Source organism: Nematolebias whitei, chromosome 1 (assembly GCF_014905685.2).
Source record: "Nematolebias whitei isolate Nwh7 chromosome 1, NemWhi1, whole genome shotgun sequence".
NCBI classification, from domain to species: Eukaryota; Metazoa; Chordata; class Actinopteri; order Cyprinodontiformes; family Rivulidae; genus Nematolebias; species Nematolebias whitei.
Window position 1 is genome coordinate 58870673 of NC_056498.1, and position 27025 is coordinate 58897697.

General features: G+C 39.7%; 1 protein-coding gene across 1 annotated transcript in view; it reads left to right on the forward strand.

Annotated features, from left to right (window-relative positions):
* lrpprc (leucine-rich pentatricopeptide repeat containing) overlaps window positions 1-27025 on the forward strand; it is a 105969-nt gene that overhangs the window by 49208 nt on the left and 29736 nt on the right. The window contains exons 18-25 of the mRNA XM_037697487.1: window positions 815-892; window positions 2654-2740; window positions 4004-4114; window positions 4220-4350; window positions 4627-4712; window positions 15035-15242; window positions 20581-20705; window positions 24007-24113. Of these exons, the coding sequence (XP_037553415.1) occupies window positions 815-892; window positions 2654-2740; window positions 4004-4114; window positions 4220-4350; window positions 4627-4712; window positions 15035-15242; window positions 20581-20705; window positions 24007-24113 (933 nt within the window). The remainder of the gene's footprint in view (window positions 1-814; window positions 893-2653; window positions 2741-4003; window positions 4115-4219; window positions 4351-4626; window positions 4713-15034; window positions 15243-20580; window positions 20706-24006; window positions 24114-27025) is intronic.

Here is a 27025-nt window from a genome sequence, read left to right on the forward strand (position 1 = left end):
CCCTCAATGTAGCAAAGACAAACACACACACACACACACACACACACTCATAAAGTAAACAAAAACCCTCACCCAGCCAAACACTACTAAAGTGTATTTTTAATTCAGTCCTCACCTTCCTGCTGAAGAAGGGTTTATACACTCAGACCTGAAACGATGTGCTTTTTAAACACAGCTAAATAAAATATACCATCAAGATGTTTTTGGGTACCAAGGAGCTAAAATCATTCATTGTGTTTGATCGTTTATTTATTTATTTATTTATTTTTTACATTGAAACCAAATACGGATCAATACAAAAGTTAAGACAAACACTTCAATTTAACAATATAAGGTGAAAATTCCAATTAAAAAAATTAAATAAAAATGTTAATGTAGCTAAGCTAAAAAATAATCATGTTTGATAATAACTTTATATAAAGTTGTTTATACAAGTGGAAAAAAGCTGGAACCTTTAGTTTGAAGCTCAAGCTGACACATTGCAAACTTTTCTTTTGCATGAAAATCCAAAGTTTTGTTAATTTGCTGCTGCTTTGAATTCATGAAATTCAAAGCAGCAGCCAGTGATATGACACATTAATTTACAAGTGCTGTTTTATTTGTATTGATAATAATTTTACCTGCAATCCATTCATGCTCTTATTAAAGAGTCTAACAAGTTTGCAAAACATAAAATATTTTTTTGGTGTCTGTTTTTAGTTTTGCTGGAGAAACGTTTGTAATCTGTTGGTTATTGTATTTCTTAAATTTCTCAGATTTTCATTCATCAAGTTCTGCTCCTGCTGTTTTTTGTTTGTGTGTTTTTTCTTTGCAGAACATTACAATTCCCCATAACATCTATAAAGGGATTAAGAACATTCTGGAGTCTTATAACAGCTTCGCGCTCATCAAGGTACACGTTCAGTTGCTGTCTGACTGTCGCTGATTTCAGAGCTAGGGTTGGTAAATTACAGGAATTTTCAGTGTTGGGAACATTCAGTTGGAATTAACAGGAATTTATGGTTTAAAAAGATCAGGAGTAAACATGGAATTGAAAAACTGAAGATTGGCCCTTAACACAGATTACAGTAGTCCGTCACTACTTCGCGGGTAGACTTTCGCGGACTCGCTCTTTCTCAGTTTTTCAAAGCAAGAGTGGCCATTGCTGATGAGCCACACGAGCGGCATGGATTGTTTATTTTTAAATAAATTATTTTAAATGATTTGGCACCTGATTGCCAGACATGGGCACCGGCGACCCCCGTGACCCAAAATGGAAGAAGCGGGTAAAAGATAATGGATGGATTTGGCACCTGCTGTACCTTTGTGCAGCCTACAGGTGCAGGGAGAAGCTCCCTCTGCAGCCTGTCATGATCTCCGCTCTCTGCCACCTGCGGCTCTCTGCCACCCACACATTTCTCCTCTGTGCTGAAGCAGCTGCATGAAGGGTTAACCATTTGATGTTTTGCTGCACTTCTCTACAGTTTAAACTTAATTACTGTAATATTTTAAATACACAATACATGCTGCATGCATTGTTCATTTAAAATATTACAGTATTTAAATTTAAATTGTTTATTTACACAGAAAGTGGGAGATTGGGAGAGAAACTTGAACTTGGACGACTGTATCCCCTACTTCATGGTTTTTCACTTATCTTGGGGGGGTGTGGTCCCCTAAACCTCGTGATAAACGAGGGACTACTGTATAAGTATAGTTGGAGGGAATATTTTAGCATAATCTTAACTAAAACAACAGACCGAGACAGATGGGAACAAAAAAAATCTTTGTCCAGAGTTATAGTTTTGTTGCGAAATGCAGTTTTTTTTCCCAGATAAAAGGACAAAACCACAATAATGATCAACTGACGTGCTTTGCCCAGAGTTCTGTGAATAAGAATTTGACATTTTCTGTACATAAATTTAGACATTTCAATATTTTTTTGTGATAATTTACTAAATTTTGTTGTTTTATGTGATTGCAATGACAAAAAACATGAAAAAAAAAAAATCACATAAAGTGATGATTTTTCTTTACATGGAGTTAGAAAAGGTTCTGGAAAAAATGTTCAAAACTCTTTGTGCTCTATAAGTTGTGTGGTTGTGAACCATAGATGCAAATTAGGCTAAATGTAGCAAATTTAATCACAAAATTGGTTACTTTCACAAACTTTGGGTCAAACTCATTATCTGCCAATGACTAAACTCAATTATGTTTTTATTTAGAAATGATACAGTTTGTTTAAATTCTCCCTAATTTTCTGGAAATTCAAATAAATTCCCATAATTTCCATGAATAGTTTCCAATGTTGAGATATTTTTAAAATTCCCCAGCTGAACTTATGGAAATTTACCCCGTTTGCAACTCCATTCAGAACATCTGTTTGCGGTGATAAAATATTCAAGTTGTTTTGAGCTACATATTTTATTGTAGTCTGACCTAACTCACCTTGTGCCTTCTTGTAAAGCACTTTGGAAAATTGATAGGAAAAATGCTCCACAACAGATACAAAAATACAGAAAAGCTTTAGTTAGGTAGACAACCCAAAGGCCCAAATAGACTATAAGACTTCAGCGAGGAAGCATTCAAATTATTGATACCTTACAGTTTCTGGAGTTTTACCACATGAAACAGATGTTAACTCTTATGCAAATGTTGAATGTGTGTTTGTTAGGATGTGATGGCTTTAGTGGACCCACAAGAAAGAACAACCCAGGAGTTTGCGTCAGAAGAACGCCAAAGTCCATACTCAGTGAACCAGGTATACAATCCAACATTTTTCACTCAGGTCATCTGGACAGTTTCTTTTTTTGTGCTGACACGTTTCACCTTCGATCCAGAAGGCTTCATCAGTCAAGGAAACACACAACACAAAACTGATTCTTCCCCCAACAGCTTACTCCAAAGTGGTTGGATTCAATTTTTCAGTCAGAGAGTGTTTAGACTCTGCTGGGGTGTCAAACTCTCTTACAAAAGGGGGCCAAAATTAAAAGCTTTGGTCACATGTTCCTCAACAAGGGTTTGATTAGTCTCATTTGATGTTCTCAGTGACAAAAGCATTTGACGTTTAACACATCTTCTTGGGGGCCAGAGAAAATGTCAACGAGGGCCACATTTGGCCCCCGGGCCTTGAGTTTGACGCATGTGGGCCAGGGGTGAGGAACATTTTATTTTTCCCCCTCTCTCTCTCTTGGGGAGCCATTTAAAGTTTAAAATGTCCTCGAAGTGTCACACTCAGTATGTGGACTAAGATGCAACAATTGCAAATTTATAAAATGACTGTTATCTGTTTGTAAAAAATTAATTATTTTTAACAGTTTCTGCTGAGTTTTTTCAGTACATTTATTTTTGGACTTGAGAAAGTTTTTTTTTTTTTTTTAATGAACAGGACAGATTTGGTATTTTGAAAGTTATTTTAATGCAGCAACAATGATACATTCCTTCCTAAAGGAGAATTCAGCTTTACTTTTATTCTCTCACCACAAAACCTGCTCTCATAAAGTTGTCCATGTCTCTCTGTGGTCTTGTTAAACGCCGACAAAGCACAGGAACTTTAATGTTCTGCATCCATCCTTTCAACTCCTTCACTTTGGCATTCTTCATCACTGCAGCAACTTGTCAAAAATAAACACACGGGTTTGCTTTTCACTTTTACAAAAATATTCACTTGTTCGTTTTTCTTGAAAAGAGCAGCATTCTGCTTCCACTTTTCTTTTCTTATGGCAGTTGCCATGATATACCCCTGTCAGCCAACTTATCTACCTTGTGCTAAGGCTTGAGCACACATGTTGCTTTTAATGGCCTTAAACTTGGCTTTACTGTTGGATTATCACAGAAGTCCCATCGTTTGTTGACATTTTTCCTCTCTGAGTTTTTGATATTTAATTTTTGTTTGAAACCATGTGGCAGGTCGGATACAAAGAGCTGAAGTTCCCAACTCTTTTTTAAAGTATCTGTAAGTTCATGTAGATATGAGGATGACCGTTGATCACATATATTTGTCAGACATCTTTTATTTTTTCAGGTACGTGGACATGTTTTGGCTCTTGAGAAAAAAATGGCTGAACTGAAAGCAGAAAACCAACCGTATGGCGCCTTTCTCAAACAAGCCATCATATATCTGTGTGCTGAGAAGGTAGGGTTTCTTTGGGAGTTATTCTGTCTCACAAGACTTTGTGTTTTTCTACATTCGATGTGTTGTCTGTGCATCATTTTTCTGAGAGTTTTGTTGTCTGATCAGAACCTGGAGTATGCGCTTGAGCTGAAGCAGCAACACGAAGAGCAGATGACAGTCGAGAATTACGCTGCTCTCGTCGACCTGTGCTGTTTCAAAAACAATGTGGAGGAGGCGCTCAACCTAAAGAGGGAGATGTGAGTGCTGCAGCAAACACACACATGGCTGCACTGCGGCCATTAAAGTTTAACTTGATTGGTATTAAGGGAGACATTAATGTAAGGTCCAGCCACTCTGTTGTTTACCTGAAACACAGGAAACTCTCCCCCTTTTGTCACTTATTTCCTCCCTATCTTTCACCAGCTGCTTCCAGCGTCTGATTGAACTTTGAAAACGTATAACAAGTGCATTACATTACTGTACGTAGATTATATTAAACAAAGCTATCTCACTCTTTCTGTCCCTGCTATTAGGAGTCAAAAGGACTCATCATTTTTACTGGATAATGATAAATACATCAGACTGGTCAAGACACTCGCCCTGAATGACAAAGTTGAGGGTAAGTTTCCATCAATGTGGAAGAACTTGTTTTTTGCATTTTACAAACTACTTGTCTGTTAAAATGTTGCACATAATTTCTGGTATATGTTCTTATGGGGAAAGAAGTGATATTTCTTTGTCTCTTGATGTTATCAGGGTGGTGGAAAGGCAGTTCAATTAAATTTATTGATATAGCGCCAAGTCACAACAGAAGTCATCTCAGAACACTGAACAGAAATATTAATTTGTCAAATAAGTTAACAGAAACATCCATATATAAAAATAATACTTTAAGAATTTATCTGAGGAGCAGACTGCTTTGAATTTAACTCCATCACATATTCTCATCTTGAGCAAGCATGAAGGCGACAGTGGAAAGGAAAAACTCTGTCATGAGGAAGAAACCTTTAGCAGAAGCAGGCTCAGGACAAGTGGCCATCTGCTTCGACCGGCTGGGTTTGAGAGGAACAGGAAGGAGGAACAGATATACAATGGCACGTCAAGAATCACATGTTAAGATAGAAATAGTATCAAATGAAAACCATTTAAATTTAGCAAATCATTTAAGGAAATGAGGTCAATTTGTCCTTCAGTAGGCTAAGCCTATGGCAGCATAACAAGCCAACCCTAATTATAGGATTTGTCAAAAAGGAAAATCTTAAACCTGGACAATGTGTCAGCCTCACGGACAGAAACTGGAAGTTGGCTCCACAAGAGGGGAGCCTGATAACTGAAAGATCTTCCTCCTATTCTGCTTTTGAAGACTCTAGGGACCACGAGATAGCCTGCAGTTTGAGAGTGAAGTGCTCTGTTAGGAAAATATGGAACAATAAGATCTCGAATATAAGATGGAGCTAGGTTGTTGAGGGCTTTGTAGGTTAGAAGTAAGATTTTGAATTCAATTCTGGATTTGACAGGGAGCCAATGGAGAGAAGCTAAAACTGGAGAGAGATGATCTCCTACTAACTCCAGTTAAGACTCTGGCAGCAGCATTTTGGATTAACTCAAGACTTTTTAAAGAAGTATTCGGACACCCAGATAACAAACCATTGCAATAGTCCAGTCTAGACATGACAAATGCATGAACCAGTTTTTCTGCATCATATTTAGATAAGATGTTTCTAATTTTAGTGATATTACGCAGGTGGAAGAAGGCGGTTCTAGTAACGTTTTTAATGTGGAGGATAAAAGACATGTCCGGATCAAAAATAACACAAGATTTTTGACAGTAGAGCTGGAGGACAGATTAATGACCCACCTGCTGCCCTTGGGCCTCAGTTTGGCTTTGTGGGCTGTTTGATCCAAGGGCAGCAGGAGAGTTAAAAATCAACGTGTCATGTGTAACTTAAACACAAAGCTAAAGCACCAAACGCTGCAGTTCATTTAATGGCAACCTTTAACTGACTCCAAAAGTAAGTCAGTCCTTATTAGACTCCCCTAAATGTTAAAATTTTCAAGGTCAAGGTTCTTTATTGTCATTCACATCGCATGTGGTACATGTGGTGGAACGAAATTGTGTACACAGGGTCCCAGTTACATCCAACAAAAGTATAATTTCTAAAAGGAAAACAGTAATAAGATCTAAGATATGAACTAAGAAATACGCTAAACACTTAATAGTGTAAAAACAATAATACACGGAACAGCACGAACTTTACAGCCAAAAAAAACCAACAAAAGATGGACACAGTCACTGTGACATTTTAAAACACTGCACTTAGTGGTCAATGTTTTTGGTTTATTAGGTTCAAAATTCAACCTTTATTTATACAGGTTAATCCCATTGAGCCTCGGGGACTCATTTGCAAGAGAGACCTGATTTTATTTTTATTTTTTTACTAAGAGTGATAACAACATTGAAACAAAAGTGATTGATCTGAATCCTAGCTACTGCTGGCTAACTCACCTGTCACTTTAAAGTGATCCTGCCAATAATAAGTTGGCACTGGTTTAAATTGATGAGTCAACTCCACTACGTAATGTAAACTACCTTTGATGTTGCATGCCAAATTAAGCTGTGTGCACAAAATCATAACTTGTTTGTTCATATATGAAAACACTGATATAAAAGACAGATTTGCCATGTTTATTGGAACATATAATTTCCTCCATGTAGGGAAAATAGAACACAACATTCAGTTTTTGCCATTTTTCATTTAGTTTCTTTATCCTACATGTTTAGCAAATACAAACTTTACAAACCAAGCATTCTAAGTTATATTATTGTCTTCAAAACTGCATTGTAGGAATTATGCTAAAAATGTTATTTTAATTTTGTCTCCTGAAATAAATGACCTACGCCCATCCAACCATATTTCCCTTCACCTTTTCTTGTACAATGTTATAAAGCCAGTGTGATTGTGCATGTTTCAGCTTTTTTGTGTACCGTATGTCAACAACTCTGTCACAATCCCTCTCGCTTCCTGAAACCATATTAGCGGGCCATTTTCAGAATTCTACGGTGGGTTTCCTTCTGCCCCTCGAAGACCCAATTACTATCAGTTTTTCTGCTTCGCTTTTTGCATTCAGTGACAGAACTGTTTCCCTTGTCTGTTCTCGTCTTTCCTCCCCTCATCACTCGCTCTCTGTTCTTGCTTCTGTCTCTGTTTGACCCTCACATCCCATCTTTCTCAAAGTGTGTCATTCTCTTGCCACACACACACACACGTCAGTGTGAAATAAGAGAGGGGGAAAATTACAGGACTGCATCCCCCCCCCCCCCCCCCCCCCCCCGAATTATTGAAATCCGCCTTGATGCTAATGGCAGATCATGTCCGCCAAAGTGCTTGAACATTTCACACACGCACACACAGAGACACACAAATTTGCATGTGAATTCAAGCAAAAGGCATTTGGTGGCACACTAGTTGGTGTGTTCATCTGCGTGTGTGCGTTGGGATGTGTATAGGCAGCGCTCAACGCATTTGCCATTAGCCAGAGTGCGCATATGGAGGCAAGGCTTGTCAGCCACATTAGCACACATGGCTAACCTTGATGTTAGCTTGTCCCCACCCAGACGCTGGTCCCCCTGGCTCCCAGCACCCACCAGGCTCAGCTGAAGATCACGTCTCCTGGCATCTCACTTTATTTCCACCAGCTTTAATGGCCCCATTGTTTTATCGCTGGTGTCTAAAGCTTCTCAACCCACCGCCAACTTAACTTTATCCTTCTGATATTATTTTGGTCACATTCTTTTTACATAGCTTTGTTGTAATTATTTTTCTTCTATAAACCAATTAATTGTCTTAGGCTGCTTGTGTACCATTTATTTTAAACATGACTTTTGTGAAGTCTAAATCTTACTCGCTAGTTACTGTGTGGTATTGTTTTTTTCGGAAAGTCTTGTGCAAAAACAATAAAACCAGTGCACATCAACTTTGCATAAAATGTGCTCAATTTAAATCTTTAAAAATGTCTAATTTTTCAGTATTTGTGAGAGTCCAACTTGTCATTTAAAGGGTTATTTTCCAATTTCTGACAAATTATTTTCGGTTCTGTTTATTGCATTTTTGGTTCTAGTCGTTTAAAAGTTATGTACATAATTAAGTAAGACTTTCCGTAATATTTGTAAAATTAACATATCAAAAGTCATAATCACAAGTTGCTTTATTAAATGTTACTTTTTCTGAAAGATCATGGTTCATCCAACTATTTGACCCTTTTATTTTTAAATACTTTGGCACAGGGACCCATGCCAGGGTTTCTTAGTTTATGTAGATTTATTATCACTGCACAATATCTTTTTATATCACTTCTCCAGATATTCATCAAATTATTTTTTTTTCAGTTACAGTAAACAAAAACAGCTTGTATATTTGTGATATATTTCGATATATTTCGTTCCAGAATAACTTCTGTTTCTCACTGAACCTGCTAAAAGTATCCACATGGGCTTCAAGAGGCTAAACACAGCTTTCACCTCCCCTCGAGTCTCTCTTTTGGCTATATTAAATACTCCTTTATCACCGAGCATCTCTTTGACCTGACCTTACCCTCTTCCTCAATCTGTCCAACCTCCCCACTTTAGTAAACACAACTTGTTTTGTCTTTTGGTGTCTTGGCCTCCTCTTTAGTGCTTGTGTGTGTTTCTGTAAAGAGACATCACCAGCAGTCAAGTCATGGAACATTACATGAACCATTGGGCTGTGTGATGTTTGTTTACCTGGCTTGTCTGCCTTCTCGTCTCTTGGTGTGTATGTATGTGGAGTCTGGCTCGCTATGCTGGCCGTGATGCTCGGCTGAGCTGATGGATATGCATACTAGCTCAATGGACGGATAAAGGGAAGAACGCCATGGGGTAGGTTTTGATGGTGGATGGATGGTTGTTAGCTAGCGTAGCTCCATTTGGGCAGATCAGCTCCAAGCCATTGGTCTCAGTGATTAATGGGTCTGTCAAATGGTGATGGAGAGAGGGAGGCTTGAAAAGACAGAATCGGATAGAAAAAAATGTTACATCTGAAAGGATAAATGGAGCAGACTTGACCGCAGGTGAGCTTATTACATAGATGTTGTTTATGTTGATGGCTCCTTTTAGACCATTGTGTTTCTCTGGAATTGTTTTACACCGTAAATTTATTTAACTAAGTGTTTTGTTTTCAGTGATACTTGTGCTTTATTTTATCCCTGTAATTTCCACTTCAGCTGTTTTGGTCTTTTTGTATTGGCTCTGTTAGAACCGTATACATAAGTCAACCCACTGTATTTGTCTTTCCAGCATCCAGAACTGTAATACGGCCACACTATGGGCTTTTGATTATTCTTTCAGATGCTGGATATTTTAGTTTGATGTTAAATGTTCTGAAGCTTCCCGGACAGTGAATACATATGACAGAAAATTATTTGTTTTTAAATTGTATAAAATGTTTTTTATTCATGTCCTATTCAGGATGGATTGCCATCTCTTTTTATCTTTATGTTGTAATAACTCCTTCCTATCCAACATTTCACGTGTTCTTGTTTATCTGAGGTTGTATTCATTTCATTTTGGAGACCCAAAAAGGACCATGTGATTCTTTTAAACATCATGTGTTAAGACTTTTTTTTAAGTGTGTAGAATTGCTGAGATGCTTTATTTTGATCCAATATTGAGAATTTGTTGCATCATACTACAAAGCCAGCCACTTGGAAACACTGTTTCAAATAGAAAGTACACCTGGACTTGCCATTCTGTCTTTTCTTTGTATTACTTTCCTGTCGTCTCCAACCCCAGCCAGTCTGCATATCCTGGGCCCGTTTCTGCTGGAGGGTTTTCTAGTTAAAGGGGAGTTTTTCCTTTCCACTGTTGCCAGTACCCAGGATGGGGATTGTGACAGAGTGGCAATTCACCTCAATCTACTGGCTTTGTCAGATAGATAACTTTTACTAATTGGCATTTTATAATGTATATGAGGTAGAGATGCACAATATTGGATTTTTGGCTGATATCCGATATGCCGATATGTTAAAACTTATTCGGCCGATCCCAATATTTTTTTCCCTAGACCTACTTACAGAGACTAGATAGATTTCTCTGCTGCGGAATTAAAATACTACATTATTCTGCATGGTCTTTGTCAATTTGGCTTGCTACCAATTTTATTTTATTTTTTCTTCTTTCGGCTGCTCCCTGCTCAAGGGCCCAGAGTGGGACGAATGAGGGTGGGGGCAGGTGTGGGTGCTTCACCTACCCCACCCACATTTTTGATGTTGTTGGTACTGGGGCTTGAACCGGCGAACTTCCGATCACAGGCCCACCCTCTCCAACCTCTGTGCCACCACTCCCCAATTTGGCCTGCTACCGAATGCAGATGCCAAACAGGGCTGAAAATGATGTAACACTTGAACTTGGATTATGTTTAATGCCAAATTTATTCATGACATTTACTCTCTCTAACATAATGGCAATACTCGAACAATGCAAATTTGTAAATGTTCATACATCTAAACTCAACCTGTTCACAAGCAACAAGTGAAACATGCATAAGTAGCAGTGATGGATATACTTGACAGTTTCTTAAATAAATAAAACAGAAGCCTTTTATATCAGCGAGTTATTTTGATGGAATGGCTGATATCAGATATTTAACATTATCGCATATATCGACTGATACCATTCCGATAACCAGAATCGGAATAAGCTTTATTATCATTGTACCGAGATACGAGAATATGTCTGTACAGTCGTCCGAAAGAAAGTGCAGCCGCCTTATTTTTTTCAGAATACATGTTTTAGATAGAAAAAGGGACAAAGCCTTGAGGAGAGGATAGTGGCATTACAAAAAAGGATCTCTTCACACTTTGTTCTAACAGGACACAATTTAAAACATCAAAAAAACTGCCAGCAAGCACATTTATCAACACGTTACATATGCATTTGATGACAAGGCGGTCCATGATGCATATAGTCCATTGTCCTGATAAGATAATGGTCAGCCGACATAGTTCTGATAAGCCTCCACAGAAGTTGGTGGGGGGGTTGCGATAGACTATGCTTTTCTTTAGTTTACACATTTTCCAGGAGAATTTGATAAGTCTGCATGTTTCGAGGTCAACCAGGGAGTCATCCACAATTGTTGATTTATTCAGGCAGATATTTTTTTCTTGTCAACCTTGAGTCTTACTGATACTTCCAAGATCTGAAATGGCCAGATTAGGGCGCGTTCTACTGGTCCGTGCTTACGAGCCTCTTCAAGGTCGTTTCCATGCTGACGAGTCTAAAGCCGCAGGTGGCCTACAATTCAAATCACTTCCATCTTACGTTTTAACTCATAAATCAGCTGATTTTGAGTCCTCAAAGCATGAACCAAGCCTTCACATAAGCAGCAGCAGCCTGACGAGGGCCAAATTAGCTGCGGCCGTCTTCTTTAGCCCCTTTTCCATTAGTAACGGTACGGCCCAATTGGACCCAGCTCAGCCCGGTTCCAAGGCTTTTCCATTAGTAACGGTACGTAGAACCTGTCCCTATTTTCAGGACCCTTGGCTCTGTTGTTCTAACCCAACTGAGTAGGTACGAAAACGTGACGTCAGAACACTGTCGGTGACTGACTGGTCTGGGGCGAAGTCACTGGATCCTTCAGAAACTTTTCAAAACATTGATCTGCCATTTGCAATTTCTCAGACCGGAACAGCGACTGGACCTATTTTAAAAACAATAATGACAACACCGTGGTCTAATGCTGACATGCTGGCATTTTTTGTGCTTGGTGGCCAACGACAAAATTCAGAGCGAGCTGGAAGGAGCTCTGCTGGTCTCCCCGGTCCTCGCTCCTGGAGCCTCGGAGCCAGGCCGGGCAGGGCATCATCTCCCCGGCTCCCGAGTTCCACTGATCACCACGGAAAATCCTCTGTAGTGCCGATTCGGGGCTCGGGCTCTGGATCCCGGCCTTGCGTGCTCATAGCTCCGCTGGTCACCGCGAAGGAACATTTGAGCTGGTGACTTGCAGAAGGCCGTTGCCAGACCCCGGCCCTGCGTAATCATGAAGGCCGAATCCCGATCCCGGCGGACTGGGACGACGGCGGACTGGGACGAGTCTGGGACGGACGGTGGAAGTGATTTTTAAATAAACTAATATTTTGTTTTCATACATAAAATGTTTTTAAAAATCGCTTCCACCATCCGTTCCAGACCCGTCCCGGTCCGCCCATCTGCCTGGGTCGGGGTTCAGCCTTTATGATTACGCAAGGCCGTGGTCTGGCAACGGCCCTCTGAGAGTCACCAGCAGAACTCAGAGCCGGGAAGATGACACAGGATTTAAGTTTTTAGTTTTGGTTCCGAGGCTCCGGGGGAAGAGGACTGAGTGACGAAAAAAAAAAAGAAAAGAAAAGGTTTTTTGTTTTGTTTTGTTTTTTTGTGCGTTGAAGATTAAAAAAATAATAATAATAAACTGTCGGCTTTATTATGAAATCCTGTTTTCACTTTAATGACTATCTGTTAACTCAGCTGAAAATCATAAAAAGACACAATTATTGGATCTCTCAGGAATATTTCCCTCAAACATGTTTAAAGACGAGATACAGCCTTTATTTCAACTTCATTTTAACCCACAAATGTACAAATCACAAAACAAGAACTTTTAAGCAAAGCTAAAAAAAAAAATATATATATGTGAACAAGAAACAAAACTACACATCTAATTGAACAATAAAAGTAGACACAAATGCATCAAATGATGAAGAAAACCTATAAAATTTTAAATATAGATGTTTTTGTAGAATCTGGTTACACACACACACACGTTTATATATATATACACACACATACACACAACTTAAAATAAATTCTCACCCTGTACTGAAAACAGTTTCAGCTTCTCACCACCAGCAGCTGGTGAGAGGGGGTGACATCAATTTGAGCCCCGCCTACTGGAACCGGTACTGAAAACATAATGGAAACACAATATGTATCATACCGAGTAGAGTAGAGCCATGCTGTACCGGTACTACAGGTACTAATGGAAAAAGGGCATTAGTATGTTGATAAACCAGAAACCAAACAATTCCAAAAACAGGTAACCTATTATCATAAATCCAGTTATATGCAATTTCGGCGTCTTCGATCAGTAGCAGAGGTAGACACATCGCATTCCACTTCCCCAGAGATATATCCAGCTGCACGTGTCATCCGAGCAGATGAGGGTTCTCCAGGACCGTGTCGCTTTGTTGGAAAGATTGTCATTTGCGCGAAAGTCCAGTTGGTCAGATCCAAAACAGTAGTTTTTAGTTAGGAAGATGTGTAAAAATAGGAGCTCCTATGCAAAGACAGAGAGCAAAAAAGCAGGTGGAGGACAGGGAGAGGGAAGAGAAAGGGTGCGCTTCGTTCCAGGGCCATTGAAGAATCCCTAATGGGTTTTTTTTGTAGTGCCGTGAGCCAATGTTTTTTGTGAATTGACGAATATAAAAAAAACTTAATTGAATTTAATTATTTCAGACCAAAGCCCTGTATTACAAAACAGGTTTAACATAGCCAAATTATTTTCTTTGCTTTTGTTGCTTCACTAAAACATTGACCACAGCTAGGTGTACAGGTTACAGAAACACTGCAGGTGTTGAAAATGAAACAGGAGCGTTCACTTTGTTTTCCTTTGATTTGCTTTTATTGTTAAAAAAAATGTAGTGAGCAGGAAACTAGTGACATAAACCCTGTTCATGCCTTTTTTCTTGTTGTTGTGTGTGCTGATGTTAAACCTGCATTCTGCTTACCAACTTCTTCAAACATATTCATCCCTCTTGCACTGATTTGCCTTTAACCGCTGTATTTTATAGTGGTTCTTCCAGTGTTCATTGCCCCAGTTCCACCCTTCACACCCCGGTTTTCCCTTGTCACATTAAATCAGTGGCAGTTTTTGGGTGACATTGCCATAACAGCTGGCACAAGGAGGTGGATGGGTGCAGAGACAGATGAAAATTAGGATGCCAAAGCTCTCACCGGGAGTTTTGTTGTAGTAACAACCGCGTAGGTGTAGGAATTATTACACCAGCATTTGTTCACTTAATGTGCTTTCCTTTTTTGGTGTTTTTTTATTAATACCAGAAAGAGCAGCAAAAATAACTTGTAGTTTTTAAGCATTGTTGTTACTGTCCTTCAACTGGAGATTGAATGCAGATTATTCAGATGAATTCAGTGTGTCTGCATCTCTCCATCTCTTCTTTATTGCTCTTGGTGTATAGATTAGTATCTGTGGTGGATAGCGGCTGTATCACTGACAGCCCATTAGCAGCTGTCTAAATAGACAGTAAACGCTTCTTAATTACTTTACCCAAACACACATATACACGCATAACACTCTCTTTTCACCATTTAGCCTCTCATGTTGGCCAGATGGGCGCTTGGCCCAGTAAAAAGCCCTCCATTACCAGCTCGACTTGACCAAACCGATCCACCCCTCAGCCCGCTTACTGAGGTCTTTCTGGGGCCACAACAGGCCCTTGTTGCCACATACCTATAATTTAGCCCCCCAAGTGCTTTCCACATGGCCACAGCAAAAAGCTGGCCTCCATTGTAGAGGTCTGGTAATTGTAGTCTCGTTTAGAAAACTGCAAGTAGCAATTAGCACAGAGTTGGCATTATACGGGGTTGGATTTGAGTCCCCGCTGGGTGCAAAATGCTGTTTTAATATGGGTTTGTTTTCCCTACATGGAATTAGCTAAAGGGGCCTTTTATCATATTCACACACCCTACTCTAAGCCAAGCTCTGCCCACCTCTTGCTTTCTCTCTGCTCATCTTTCTGCATTATCTCGCTTTCTTCTCGTCTTTTGTTGTTTTCTTTTTTCTTTATTTTTAAATCACTCATGTCCCAGCTTTTTCATGGAAACTTATCCACTCATCTCAGTGATGCACCTCTTTCATTCGTCTCCCCCTACAGAAGCAGTGGACATCCTGAAGGAGGTGAAAGAGAATGGGCTGGTGTTCACTAGCTCCCAATTGATCGGCGTCTTTCACATGCTTACCGCAGTATCAATCGAGGGCGATATATCCACCGTCCGCCATCTACTGGACACCATCGTCACTCTTGGACTGGCAAACCCCACTTCCAGTCTCTACTCACCAATAGTTAGGGCTTTCCTGAACAGGTAAAACTGGCATTGTCACTAAACCAAGCTGACAAAATCAAACTTGTCTTACCCAGATTTAATGTTTAAACATGTGTTTTTGTTGTGGTATGCTGTAGTTTCATGACTCCAATGTTCCATTAAGCAGCCAACAAGCTCACTTTTGTTTTGAAAATTTGTGTCCTGATCTGCCAAAAGTCTGTTGCCAGGTGTGTGTATGTATGTGTTTCTCAGCGAGTCACTCATCCCTCCCTATGATCATAGCTGAGGTTATCGTCTGGGTCAGCGATTCAGAAAGGGAGAGGATGTGGAAATTGTTCATTTATGTTAAGTGTGTATTTGTGTGTTAAAGCCAGGTTTTGTTTGTTTGAGGATGCGCCAGCTGCAACCTCTCCCATGAGCCTCCGCCCATGAGCTCGTGAAACACCCACCGCTGTCCTTTGAGATTTAAGTGCGTTAGTGGAGAGAGCTGGCCATCGATGCTTCTTCCCATAAGGCAAATATGCAAATAAGTGTTAGCAAACATGCACTATGGGGTCACTGGCATTGGCCCACCTTTCAACTCTATTCAGCATGTTATTCAGTGCGTGCGTGTGTATTCTTTTTGTGGGTGCAGCTTTTAACTAGATCGACTCATTAGCATGTTAATTATGCACAGAACACTAATTGCTGGATTTACTATAGACACTCTGTGCACTGTCAGGGGCCCACCATGCACAACCTGCACATGCTTTCATACGGTCTACCTTTTGTGCATTGCAGCGCAAGAGGTAGACCTTTGCAAATGATGCTTACACACACACATACACAAGGTACTCCCCTGCTGCTGTTTGTGTTGCTTTAACTCTTTTCTCTGGCACAAACAGAGTTTCCAGGTTCACTCGATAATCACTGCCTCTCTGAGATTAGCAGACTAATTTACTCCTGGGTCATCAACGGCAGCCAAAACACAAACACACACAGCAGCTTACCGCAGCCGAGCTTACAAATCAAGCGCCAGTTGTACTTCCTCCAGCTGATACAGCAGCAAACACATACTACTGAACACGTGAGAACAAGAAAGCAGCTGGTAACACGTTAGCTGACGAGGCCTAGGTAAGGAGCCGAATGTATGCACAAAATTCAAGTTCACAATTTTACCTGGCACTGGAGTTTTAAAACAATAGAAAGTGTCACTTATACTTTAATTTTTTTTTTTATTTTCTTTTTTCTTTTTAGAGATTCATCAGATTTTATCCTTCAGGATTTAGTTGATTTATTTATTTTTACAAAACTGAGCTAAAAGTGAACAGAATGTTATCACTTTATGATTTGATACTTTAGGTTTTGATGCAGGAAGTAAACTAAACCAAATCTCTGTTGCTTTCATCATAAAATCCTTGTTGTAAAAACTTTTTTCAATTAATTTTTACTCTTCTAAAAGTTTTTTGCAAGTGTGAAACCTTCAGAATTGTAAAGCAGCGGTGCAGCCGAGCTTCAGGGCAGGTTTAAGTACCACAGCACTTGACTTTTCTCTTTTTATCTTCACGTGTTCGTCTCCACCTCTTCATTGCGTCAGTCAGTGGACAGACAGACAGTCGGGTGGGGGAGGAGGGATGGAGGGAAGCTATAAAAGAGGACAAAGCAGGCATCACTCTCGTCTGCACCCATCTCATCGCTGCGTCAGCGCTAATGACTTAATGAACACTTCTCTGCCAGATTAGCCCTTGACAGCCCATCATACACGCCGCCCCGTTAGCCTTCATGCCCGTCCGCTCAGTATTGTGTGTGCTAACCTGCCACCGCGCTTGTTGGCAGCTAGCTCAGATTGCCATCCTTGAGGAAGTGATTAGCGACAGTAAATGCTAATGAGTCCAACAAAATGAAGAGCTGGCAGGACATGTATAAGGCAGCAGCAGAATGATGGAGTATGAAGAGGTGGGCACATAGCTGAAAAGAGATGAGCTGCCCAGAGGAAACATGCCTCATTGACTTCCACTGCTAAGGTCTAAAATAATTACAGTAGATAAATGGAATAGGCAAAAGCTGAAAAAAAGAGGAACATGAGACTAAAAGCTTAACAGATAAATATTAAACTTGAAGAATTCTGTTTGAGCTCAACCTCATGTTCATCCCTTTGAATCTTGAAAAAAACGATGAAATGCTCCGCTAAGTTCACTGGACCACGATAATGAACTTTTAACATTTAAGAGCTAAAGTTTGATTTATTCAGTACATTTTTGCACCGAGCTTGTTAGCTACACTGAACAAAGATGAAGACTAAAATATTAGAAAACCAAGGACATCACCTACTTGGACCTTTAAATGTGGAATAAAATCTTTATTTAGTTGATATCAGCAGTCCTTGTAACTGCTTTGGAAAAGTAAAATCCTTGTTATTGTGCAGGTATCCAGCCAGTTGAAGTGACTAATTTCGCAGCTTTAAGAAAAAATGTCAATGTCAATGCAGTATCTACTTTTCAAACCAAATTCAATCAATGCAAATCCCAGTATCATATTACTTTTTAATTTTTTGTACAATTTGAAAAATTCAACCCCCCCCCCCCCCCCCCCCACCAAGATCATACCAAAGTTTGTGCTCAATAATCCAGGTACAAATCCAAAAATGTTCAGTCATTGCACAGTCATAAAAAACATCCAAGTTCGGGAGTGTGGTATTTGTGGGACTCCAGTTTGTTTGTGGCTCCTCGGACTGAAGAAGTCCTTTAGATGAAGGACGAAACGTCTCAGCAAAAAATAAAAATAAATAAAAGAGAAACCATCCAGCTGACCTGACTGAACATTGTTCAAAGATCATAGAATTTTATTTTTGGTCTGCATGATAGTACAGAATCAAGATAATAAAAACATATTTTAAATTACACATTTTTTTTTTTAAAGGAAGTGAACATTAGTTTGTAATTTACATGAATCGGGGATAAAAATTTATTTGAGAAGAAATAAATACATTTTGAATAAGTTAGTTTTGAGTTTTCTAGTCATTTAAATATTGGCATAGTTTCTTAAAAGATTATTTGAATATTTAGAAAATACTCCTCAAAGTGGGTTACGAGCACGTTTTCCAATTTTAGCCTTATTAAAGTCTTGATTACTTTTTGATTCAGATAATGTTTAAACATATGTAGAGGATGAAAACTATATTTACTTTCATCTTGTAAATCAACCATGGACTGAAAAGGCTTGCATATTATAAGATATAGTAGTTAAAATTAAATAGCTTTCATGTTAACTTGACACCTAATGTTTAAATAACAAGTTGCCATATTTATTTGTAAAATGTTCACCTGGCTTTGTATGACCAAATAATTCACATTTTACACACAATCACCTGGCAGGGGTGGAGATAATGTCTGTAATAAGTAAGTGCCATTCTTGCGCACATCTAACAGCAGGCTAGTGGTGTCATGATCACAGTCTCATTTGTGTTTCAAGACACAGACACCTCATCCCCCCCCCCCCCCCCATGCGAGGACAGTGGCTTGGTAACGGGGCTGCCCGTCTCCCCTAAACAAAGGAATGGGACAGGGCAAAAGGAAAACCTGATTGGAGGGGGTGTAGAGATTAGTCAAGATGAGCCACCCTGTCTCATCCTTCAGGTTTCCACTGAGCAAAGCACTTGTTATTTTTTTCAGGACTTAATTGGCTGGAAAGTGGCTGACATGCAAAGTTGGGGACATTAACGGGGCTGTGCGCCGCAGTAAATGGCAACGCAAAGTGACAGTTAAATTGTACCTAGGGGAAATTAGCCATCTTTCGACATCTTTAGCTCTTTTTAGGGGGTGGATCAGCAGCCGGAGAGGTGGGGTGTAATTGCAACGCCAGCCCCAGCCCCCCCCCCCCCCTTTTTTTTTTTTCTTTCCAAAAGACTGAGTACTTTTTTAAGATCTCTTATTAGGATGGAGGGATTATAAGTGTTTAATGGAGGAGATGATGAGGTGGACAGTTAACAGAGATGAAGCATCCACCAACATGAAATGACTCCATATGCACCACAAAAGAAACAATGTCATTGTATGTAAAATGTTACACGTTTTGCACAAAATCTTTTTCTTTTCCGCTCATTTGGAGAGACATGAACTCCTTTGTCGCTCTCGCTCAGTCTCGGCGTTCCTCTCGTTTTCAAAAATCTCTTTGTCTCGTGCTGTTCAGTCAGACTGTTGTGCCGTTGAACAGCCTCTTCACCGGCACTGCTGAATAATGTTGTGCCTCTTCATTTCAATTAGCAGACCTCTTTGCCTTCCAGCCCCAATCACTCTATTCCTCCTCCATTCTTCCCTCTCCCCTTTTCCTGCCGCACAGAAACCGAAACCAAGGTCAAATGGGTGTGTGTGTTTTTATACATTTTCCACGTTGTTGGTCATTTGGGGCATATTTTTGTATCTGTGCTCATCTAATTGATTAGAGTCGAAAACACTTGAGAAATTACACCTGTTCACTCTCAATCTAACATTCAAGCTGTTTCCTCCCCCATGAGAGCCCTATCTGCTTTGACCTCTGCGTGATTGACATGGTAATTACCCAATCAGCAGATTGATGGCAGCACTGTCACAATAGAGGGGATTGAAGTGGTCTTCTGCAAACTCACTTGTTTTCCCTCCTCTTTTCTCGTGATCACTCCATCGGGCACAAATCCTCTCTCTGTGAGCACTTTTGTTTGTTGCGAGGTAAGATAAGGGGATGGACGGAACGAGAAAAGGATGACATGAGAAGAAGGGCACAAGTTATGAAAGGGTTGCTCAGCTGGTGGAGCGGGGAGGTCATAGTCAAGAAGCTGGCGGCATGAAATCAAAAAAAGAAGATAAAATAATGAAGACTGAAAGGAAATGTGAAGTTTGGGAGAGAAGGGAAATGAGAGGAGAGGAAATGAGGGGAGGTTAAGGTTCGGGTTGGACAAAAGAGACGGAGCGCAGGAGAAGTTTGAGTCTGTGCAGAGAGGGTAAAGATCAGTGAAGTCCTTTTATCTGCTGTATTGCTTCACATCTAAAAGCCTGTCCATAGAGTCATTAGCCCCTCACAGAAAGGTGTGCGAGAGCGTGCCTGGTTGTGTGAGAATGATGTATTGAGGGCAAAAGGCTTCATCTCTCTCAGTTGTGCTGTCATAAAATCAAAGGCCCGTATTGTTTGAATGGGTCATGGTGCTTGAATTGGAGGCCACGGGGTTAACACCCCATGATACACTCTTTATTCTCCACTGACACAATCCTGTACATGACTGATTGGACGGACCTGGCATCTAACTTTCCTCCCCCATCTCTCTCCATGTTTGTGTGTGCGTGCGTGCATGTGTGTGTGTGTGTGTGTGTGTGTGTGTGTGTGTGTGTGTGTGTGTGTGTGTGTGTGTGTGTGTGTGTGTGTGTAGAGGCGACTTGACCGGCGCTCTCGAAGCAATCCTGGAGTTTCACAAGCTCTACAACAAGATGCCGTGCGTCCATGACCTCGCTGTTGCTCTGGTGGAGAAAGGAGACACCGATTTACTACAAAAAGGTTCATTTCTGATATAACCTTTAGCAGAACAACAATCAACTTTGTATATATCATTTCATCCCCTGCAAGAAAACAACAAAAGTCAACAACAGACATTATATTCCACTTAAGCTGTACTCTTACACTATTTTAACATGTTACACATTAAGAAAATAAAAAGTTAAGTGATCTTCTGTAGACTTATTCTCAGGTCTATGTATATAAATATACCTAATGTTCTGAAACCAGTCTGAAGTTTTGGATTTGAAAAAGTACAAATAAAAGATTTTAAGGAGGTGTAGGTCACTGGAAGGACTAAAAGTGTTGCAGACCTCAGATCCATGTGTGTTTTTGACTTAAATCCATTGACAAGGCGTGACATATTAAATCAGCATTCCTAAATTTAATGGATATCACCTATGGGTGATGTAGATGATGCTCAGCTGCTGCCATACAAAAATTTATCTCAAATCTAAAAATAAAAAACGAGTGCGCTGTAGCCGTTTTTATGTTTTTCTAAGGACAATAAGCTGTGGCAGACATCTTGAAAAGGGTTTTGTTCTGAGTTTTCATTCATTCAACCTTTATTTATCCAGGTTAATCCCATTGAGCCTCAGGGACTCATTTACAAGAGAGACCTGATTTCTTTAACAACGCGTGATGACAACAGTGGACAACAACGACAACATTAGACAGTCATAAAAGAGGCATACAAATTAATTTTTTTTAACAAATCAAAATAAGATGACAACCAAAAGGAAAGTCAAAAGGAAAAAGTAGCAAAAAAAAAACCCAGCTAGATTTAAACAGTGGTAGGTGAACATTCAATTATTATTATTATTTTTTAGGGTTTTGTTAAAATCTTTTTTTCAGGTTCATGAGATAATTTGCTTGCAGACGCACATGATTACCATATTTTTTGCCGTATAAGTCGCACCTTTTTGCATACATTTGCAAGTCCTGCGATTTATGCACTGAAGTGACTAATATATGTTTTCCCCCCCATATTAATAACCCTATTTTTGGCAGAGATCTAATGATTTCATTCATTCTGACATGGAAAATATTGAACACTACCATTTTTAGCCACTAGAGGGCTGTCGAGTTTTATGGCAAGTCAAGTGTCTCATTAATAGGTAAAAATTGCTATTAATGAGACACTTGGCTTGCCATACCAAGCCACCTTCTTCTGGCTCTGGACCTCCTGAAGCAAATGTCAAATCAGCTGCATTTTGCCACACCGCCCAGGTGAAATGCAGCTGATTTCACCATTAAAGTGCATTTAATAAGGAAAAGTTCAACTGAGACACACCTTTACTATAATGTCGAGCAAACAAATAATTGTGTTTAGGTGGTTATCTTGTTAAATTTCAAAGAAATGCACAGCGAGTCCTCCCTCTGCGCGCTCCTGCAGCCGCAAATCGATTTTTGAAATTCAGCTGATAAAAGTTCAACTGAGATGCACCTTTGCTATAATTTCGAGCAAACAAATAATTGTTTTTAAGTGTTAATCTTGTTAAATTCTTGTTAAAGTCCTCCTGTGCGCGCTCCCGCAGCTGCCTTTTTGGCAGCCAATCGATTTTTTTGGCACAATACTGGCCCACATTTCCAGGTGGTCAGCGGTGACGCATAATAGATGCGACTTATACAGCGAAGCAACGTATTTATGTTGTTTTTCTACTTTATTGGACATTTTTGGACCGATGCGACTTATACAGTGGAAAATACGGTATTTGACTCATGTTTTTTTTGTTCATTCATTCAACCTTTATTTAGACAGGTTAATCCCATTGAGCCTCGAGGACTCATTTACAAGAGAGACCTGATTTCAACAAAGAATGATGACAACAATGGACAACAGCGACAACAATAGACAATCATAAAAGAGGCATACAGATTTTTTTTTTATACAAATTAAAAATAAGATGGCAAAAAAATGGCAAAACGACTAGATTATAAGGCAAATGTAGAAAACTAAAAACAGGAACATGTCTGGTTGGTCCTTGCCAGGAGTCCAACAGATTCTTAAAGCCACTTAGAGAGGTCAAGGTCGAGAGCTTCAGATCTTTTGGCAAGATATTCCAGGATATTCCATGTTAGTTGGCAATAATGTTAAAAATACACATTCTTAAGCATTGTGGTACTTTCATTAGTTTTTTAACTTTAACATGTTACACTGTTTTTTTTTGTTTTTTTTTTCAAAGTGCTCTTTTAGTATTTGCATTAAAAGCACACATTAGGCGCCAGCTATTCCAAAAGTGTATCAGAGGACCCAAGGGTCAGAAAGGTTTAGACCAGGGTCATAGTGAAGCGCCTCATCCAGTCATTTTTAGAGCAGCCTCTCTATAGTTCTACAGTGGCACAGTGAAAATGTCAAGTTCAATGTGTCGAGTGGGCAAGTGGCTCTGAGTGTGTGACGGTCGAGGCCGAGCAGTGGAGCACCTCTCCGCATGCTGTCCCTCCGTTTCATCCACACACATCCCAAAAGGTGACAAGCCCTCAATAGTCTGTCATCCTGTCCTAACAAACAAAATAACTTTTACAGTTTTTACGTTCAAACAGCATTTAAAACACCAATCACGTTTTCAAAATGCCAATTATTCCATGTCCTACTCTGTCGTTTGAATCTGAGCTGAGTGGTTTTAACTCATTTTTTTGTTGGGGAGCCTGAAAACTCTCCTTTTGACTTAAATCTCCGTAAACTATCATCGTCAAGCAGTTTAGCCTTCAATGAACCAAGCAGGCCACAGCTTGTCCAAGGTTCTTCACTCATATTTCCAACCTCAAATTAAATTTAGACATCAACAAAAAAAGTTAGGTTGAAAAACTGCAGGGTTTTTTCCAATAAAAGAAAAGCACAACAGCTTTTAATTTAGAAATCGTAAAATGAAAAGCCAACTCAACCTGTTTGCAAACTTGGCAGCGGTAAATCTAAAGCATGTTTAATTTCTGAGTGACTAAAAGTTCACAAAGCACAAAAGGGAGAGGAGTTACTTTTCATCCTTGGCTTTGCTGAATGTGCAGTCTCATTTGGACAAAGTGTGTGTGTGTGTTACCTGTCCTGAAGCTGCTGCACAGAGATAGTCTATAATGCTGAGCTGAATGATTTAGTGAGTTCACCAGCAGAGCTTCGGCTTTGACTCAGGAATTTATGTGTGTTTGTGGGCAGACTTGATACAAGCGCTTTGTGCCGGGGACTATGTGCCAAATAATGGAATCTGGGGGAAATGATGAAGAATGTGGTTTGTTTGATTACCTCTGGGACATTTTGATTCACAACCCTTCTCTGCTCTCTTTCTCTGCTTGCCTGTTATCTTTTCAGCCATGGACTGTATTAGTCATGAGGTTGGGGAGATGACCATGCTGTACTATCTGTTCTTCGCCTTCCTGCAAACAGGCCGTTACCGTGAAGCTCGCAAAATCATTGAGGTGAGCTCACAGGTGGACAAAGATGATGCTATTGGTACCAAGTAGACACATTTGACTTTTATTTCCCTTGATGCTGACAATATTGTCCTTTCCCATTTTTAAATGAGTTTAGAAATTAGATCTACCAAGGATATTATGTTCGTATGAGAGGCAAAGGAAAGTAAATTAACAATATAAACTAGTGAAACTGCATTTTCTGTGAATATGCAGTGTGAATGTTGAGTGCTGACTTTGTTCAAATTTGTTGAAGAATGAATTGACTGAATTGTTGACGTTAAAACAAGCAGAAAACGTCAGTAAAACTGTAACTAAAAGCTAAAATGACCAGAATTGCAGCTGAAAGCTCAAATTAACAAGACAGCAGTTAAATCCAAAACTAGCAAAACTGTAGCTTAAAGCTTGAGCTGAACAGTAGTTAAAAGCTAAATCGTAGCTAAAAGGTAAAACTAGCATAGAGCTAAAAGTAGCAGTGAGCAAAACAACATCTATAAGCTAAAACAAGCAAAATCATAGCTAAAAGCTTAAATCAGCAAAGCTGTTGATGAAAAGCTAAATGTAGGAAAACAAATTAATATTAGCTAGATGGCTAAAAAGTTCATATAAAAACAAAGTATGCAGAAGTAGATTTTGGAGAGAACAGTGTTTTTTAAAGGAATTGAAGGAATATCAGTTTGGAAATTTACTTTAAATAAAGTTAAATATTTTGAGAAGTAGAAAAGTTACAACAAAAACTAAAGTCATAGCACTAATCTCCCGAGTGAGTTGAATGTTTTGATGTCAGAGGACAAGCGAGATGGAATTGCCATCCTCTTTTTGTTGTTGTAAATCATCTGACCTGAATATTTTGTGAATATTTGTCTTTGTCATCTCAAGTCCTGCAGTAAGCCCTGTAGATTAGTGTGAGGAAAACAGACCAGATAAGAAGTGATTTTCACATGGATAAAATCAGAAGCTGAGGGCTCGACCGCAGCATAGTGATGATGAACAGATGAAACGAGGGATGAGCCTGACATTAATGGAGGAGAGACAAGGCCATTACAGTGTGTGATCAGGATGAGAACAAGAGAGGAATGGATGCCTGACCTCCCTCATTCTGACATCACTCTTTATCTCTTGACCTGGTGTGCACTAAAAAGAGATTTGTACCTCTTGAGTATTCAGATGCTCTTAGATATTATCAACATGTTGTTGCTGTGGCTCTCACACAAAGATTATAGGGCTGCTGTCCTGCTTCTACCTTCAGCTACATAAATGATGTGTGAGAGTGCAAATAGTTTGTGTAGGCAACCTATCAAGGACCAGAAGATTTGATTCTCATTGAAATGTTGTTTGAGGTGGGCTACATGTATGAAAACACAGACTTTCTTAAAACTTCCAGTAATTATCTTTACCCGCTTCTTGCTTTCCGGATCACTGGTGCCCATATCCAGAAGTCACTGTGCGAGAGGCGGGGTACATCCTAGACAGGTCTCCAGTCCATCACAGGGACACATATAGAGACAAACAAGATAAACAACCTTTCACTCACTCACACACACCTAGGGACAATTTAGAGTTACCAGTCAGCCTAACATGCATGTTTTTGGTCTGTGGGAGGAAACTGGAGTACCCGGAGAAAACTTAACACATTCATGGAGAGAACATGTGTGCTATAACAGATTTCTGTAAACCTCAGTAACAGGTAAAATAACACCTAGGAGAAATTTAAAGCTCACATTTCTTAAAGGAGTCCTTCATGTCAGCTGCATGCCAGACTTTAAAACAAAGGTGTCGAATGATCTGCATTTGAAGTATGTGTTGGAGATCACTCTGTTACTACTGCATACAATTAGAGCTCATTGTCTGTAAATGTGACTGAGTTTGAGCCATTTTTATAATTTACCAAGGAGTTGATTAGCTGTGGTAGTTTGAATCAGGTTGACTCATATACATATATACAGTGAGGAAAATAAGTATTTGAACACCCTGCAACTTTGCAAGTTCTCCCACTTAGAAATCTTGGAGGGGTCTGGAATTTTCATCTTAGGTGCATGTCCACTGTGAGAGACATAATCTAACAAAAAAAAAAAAAAAAAAACATCCAGAAATCACAATGTATGATTTTTTTTAAAAATAATTTATTTATGTGTTACTGCTGCAAATAAGTATTTGAACACATGTAAAAAACAATGTTAATATTTGGTACAGTAGCCTTTGTTTAAAATGACAGAGGTCAAATGTTTCCTGTAGTTTGTCACCAGGTGTGCACACACTGCAGCAGGATTTTGGCCCATTCCTCCACACAGATCTTCTCTAGATCAGCCAGGTTTCTGGGCTGTCACTGAGAAACACTGAGTTTGAGCTCTCTCCAAAGATTTTCTATAGGGTTTAGGTCTGGAGTCTGGCTAGGCCACTCCAGAACCTTGATATGCTTCTTACGGAGCCACTCCTTGGTTATCCTGGCTGTGTGCTTCTGGTCATTGAGTGCTGGAAGACCCAGCCATGACCCATCTTCAATGCTCTGAGGGAAGGAGGTTGTTCCCCAAAATCTCGCAATACATGGCCCCGGTCATCCTCTCCTTAATACAGTGCAGTCGTCCTGTCCCATGTGCAGAAAAACACCCCAAAGCATGATGCTTCCACCCCCATGCTTCACAGTAGGGATGGTGTTTTTGGGATGGTACTTATCATTCTTCGTCCTCCAAACACGGCGAGTGGAATTAAGACCAAGAAGTTTTATTTTGGTTTCATCTGGCCACATAACTTTCTCCCATGACTCTTCTGGATCATCCAAATGGTCATGGGCAAACTTAAGATGGGCCTGGACGTGTGCTGATTTAAGCAGAGGAATCTTCTGTGCCATGCATAATTTTAAACTATGATGTCTAGTGTATTACCCACAGTAACCTTGGAAACAGTGGTGCCAACTCTCT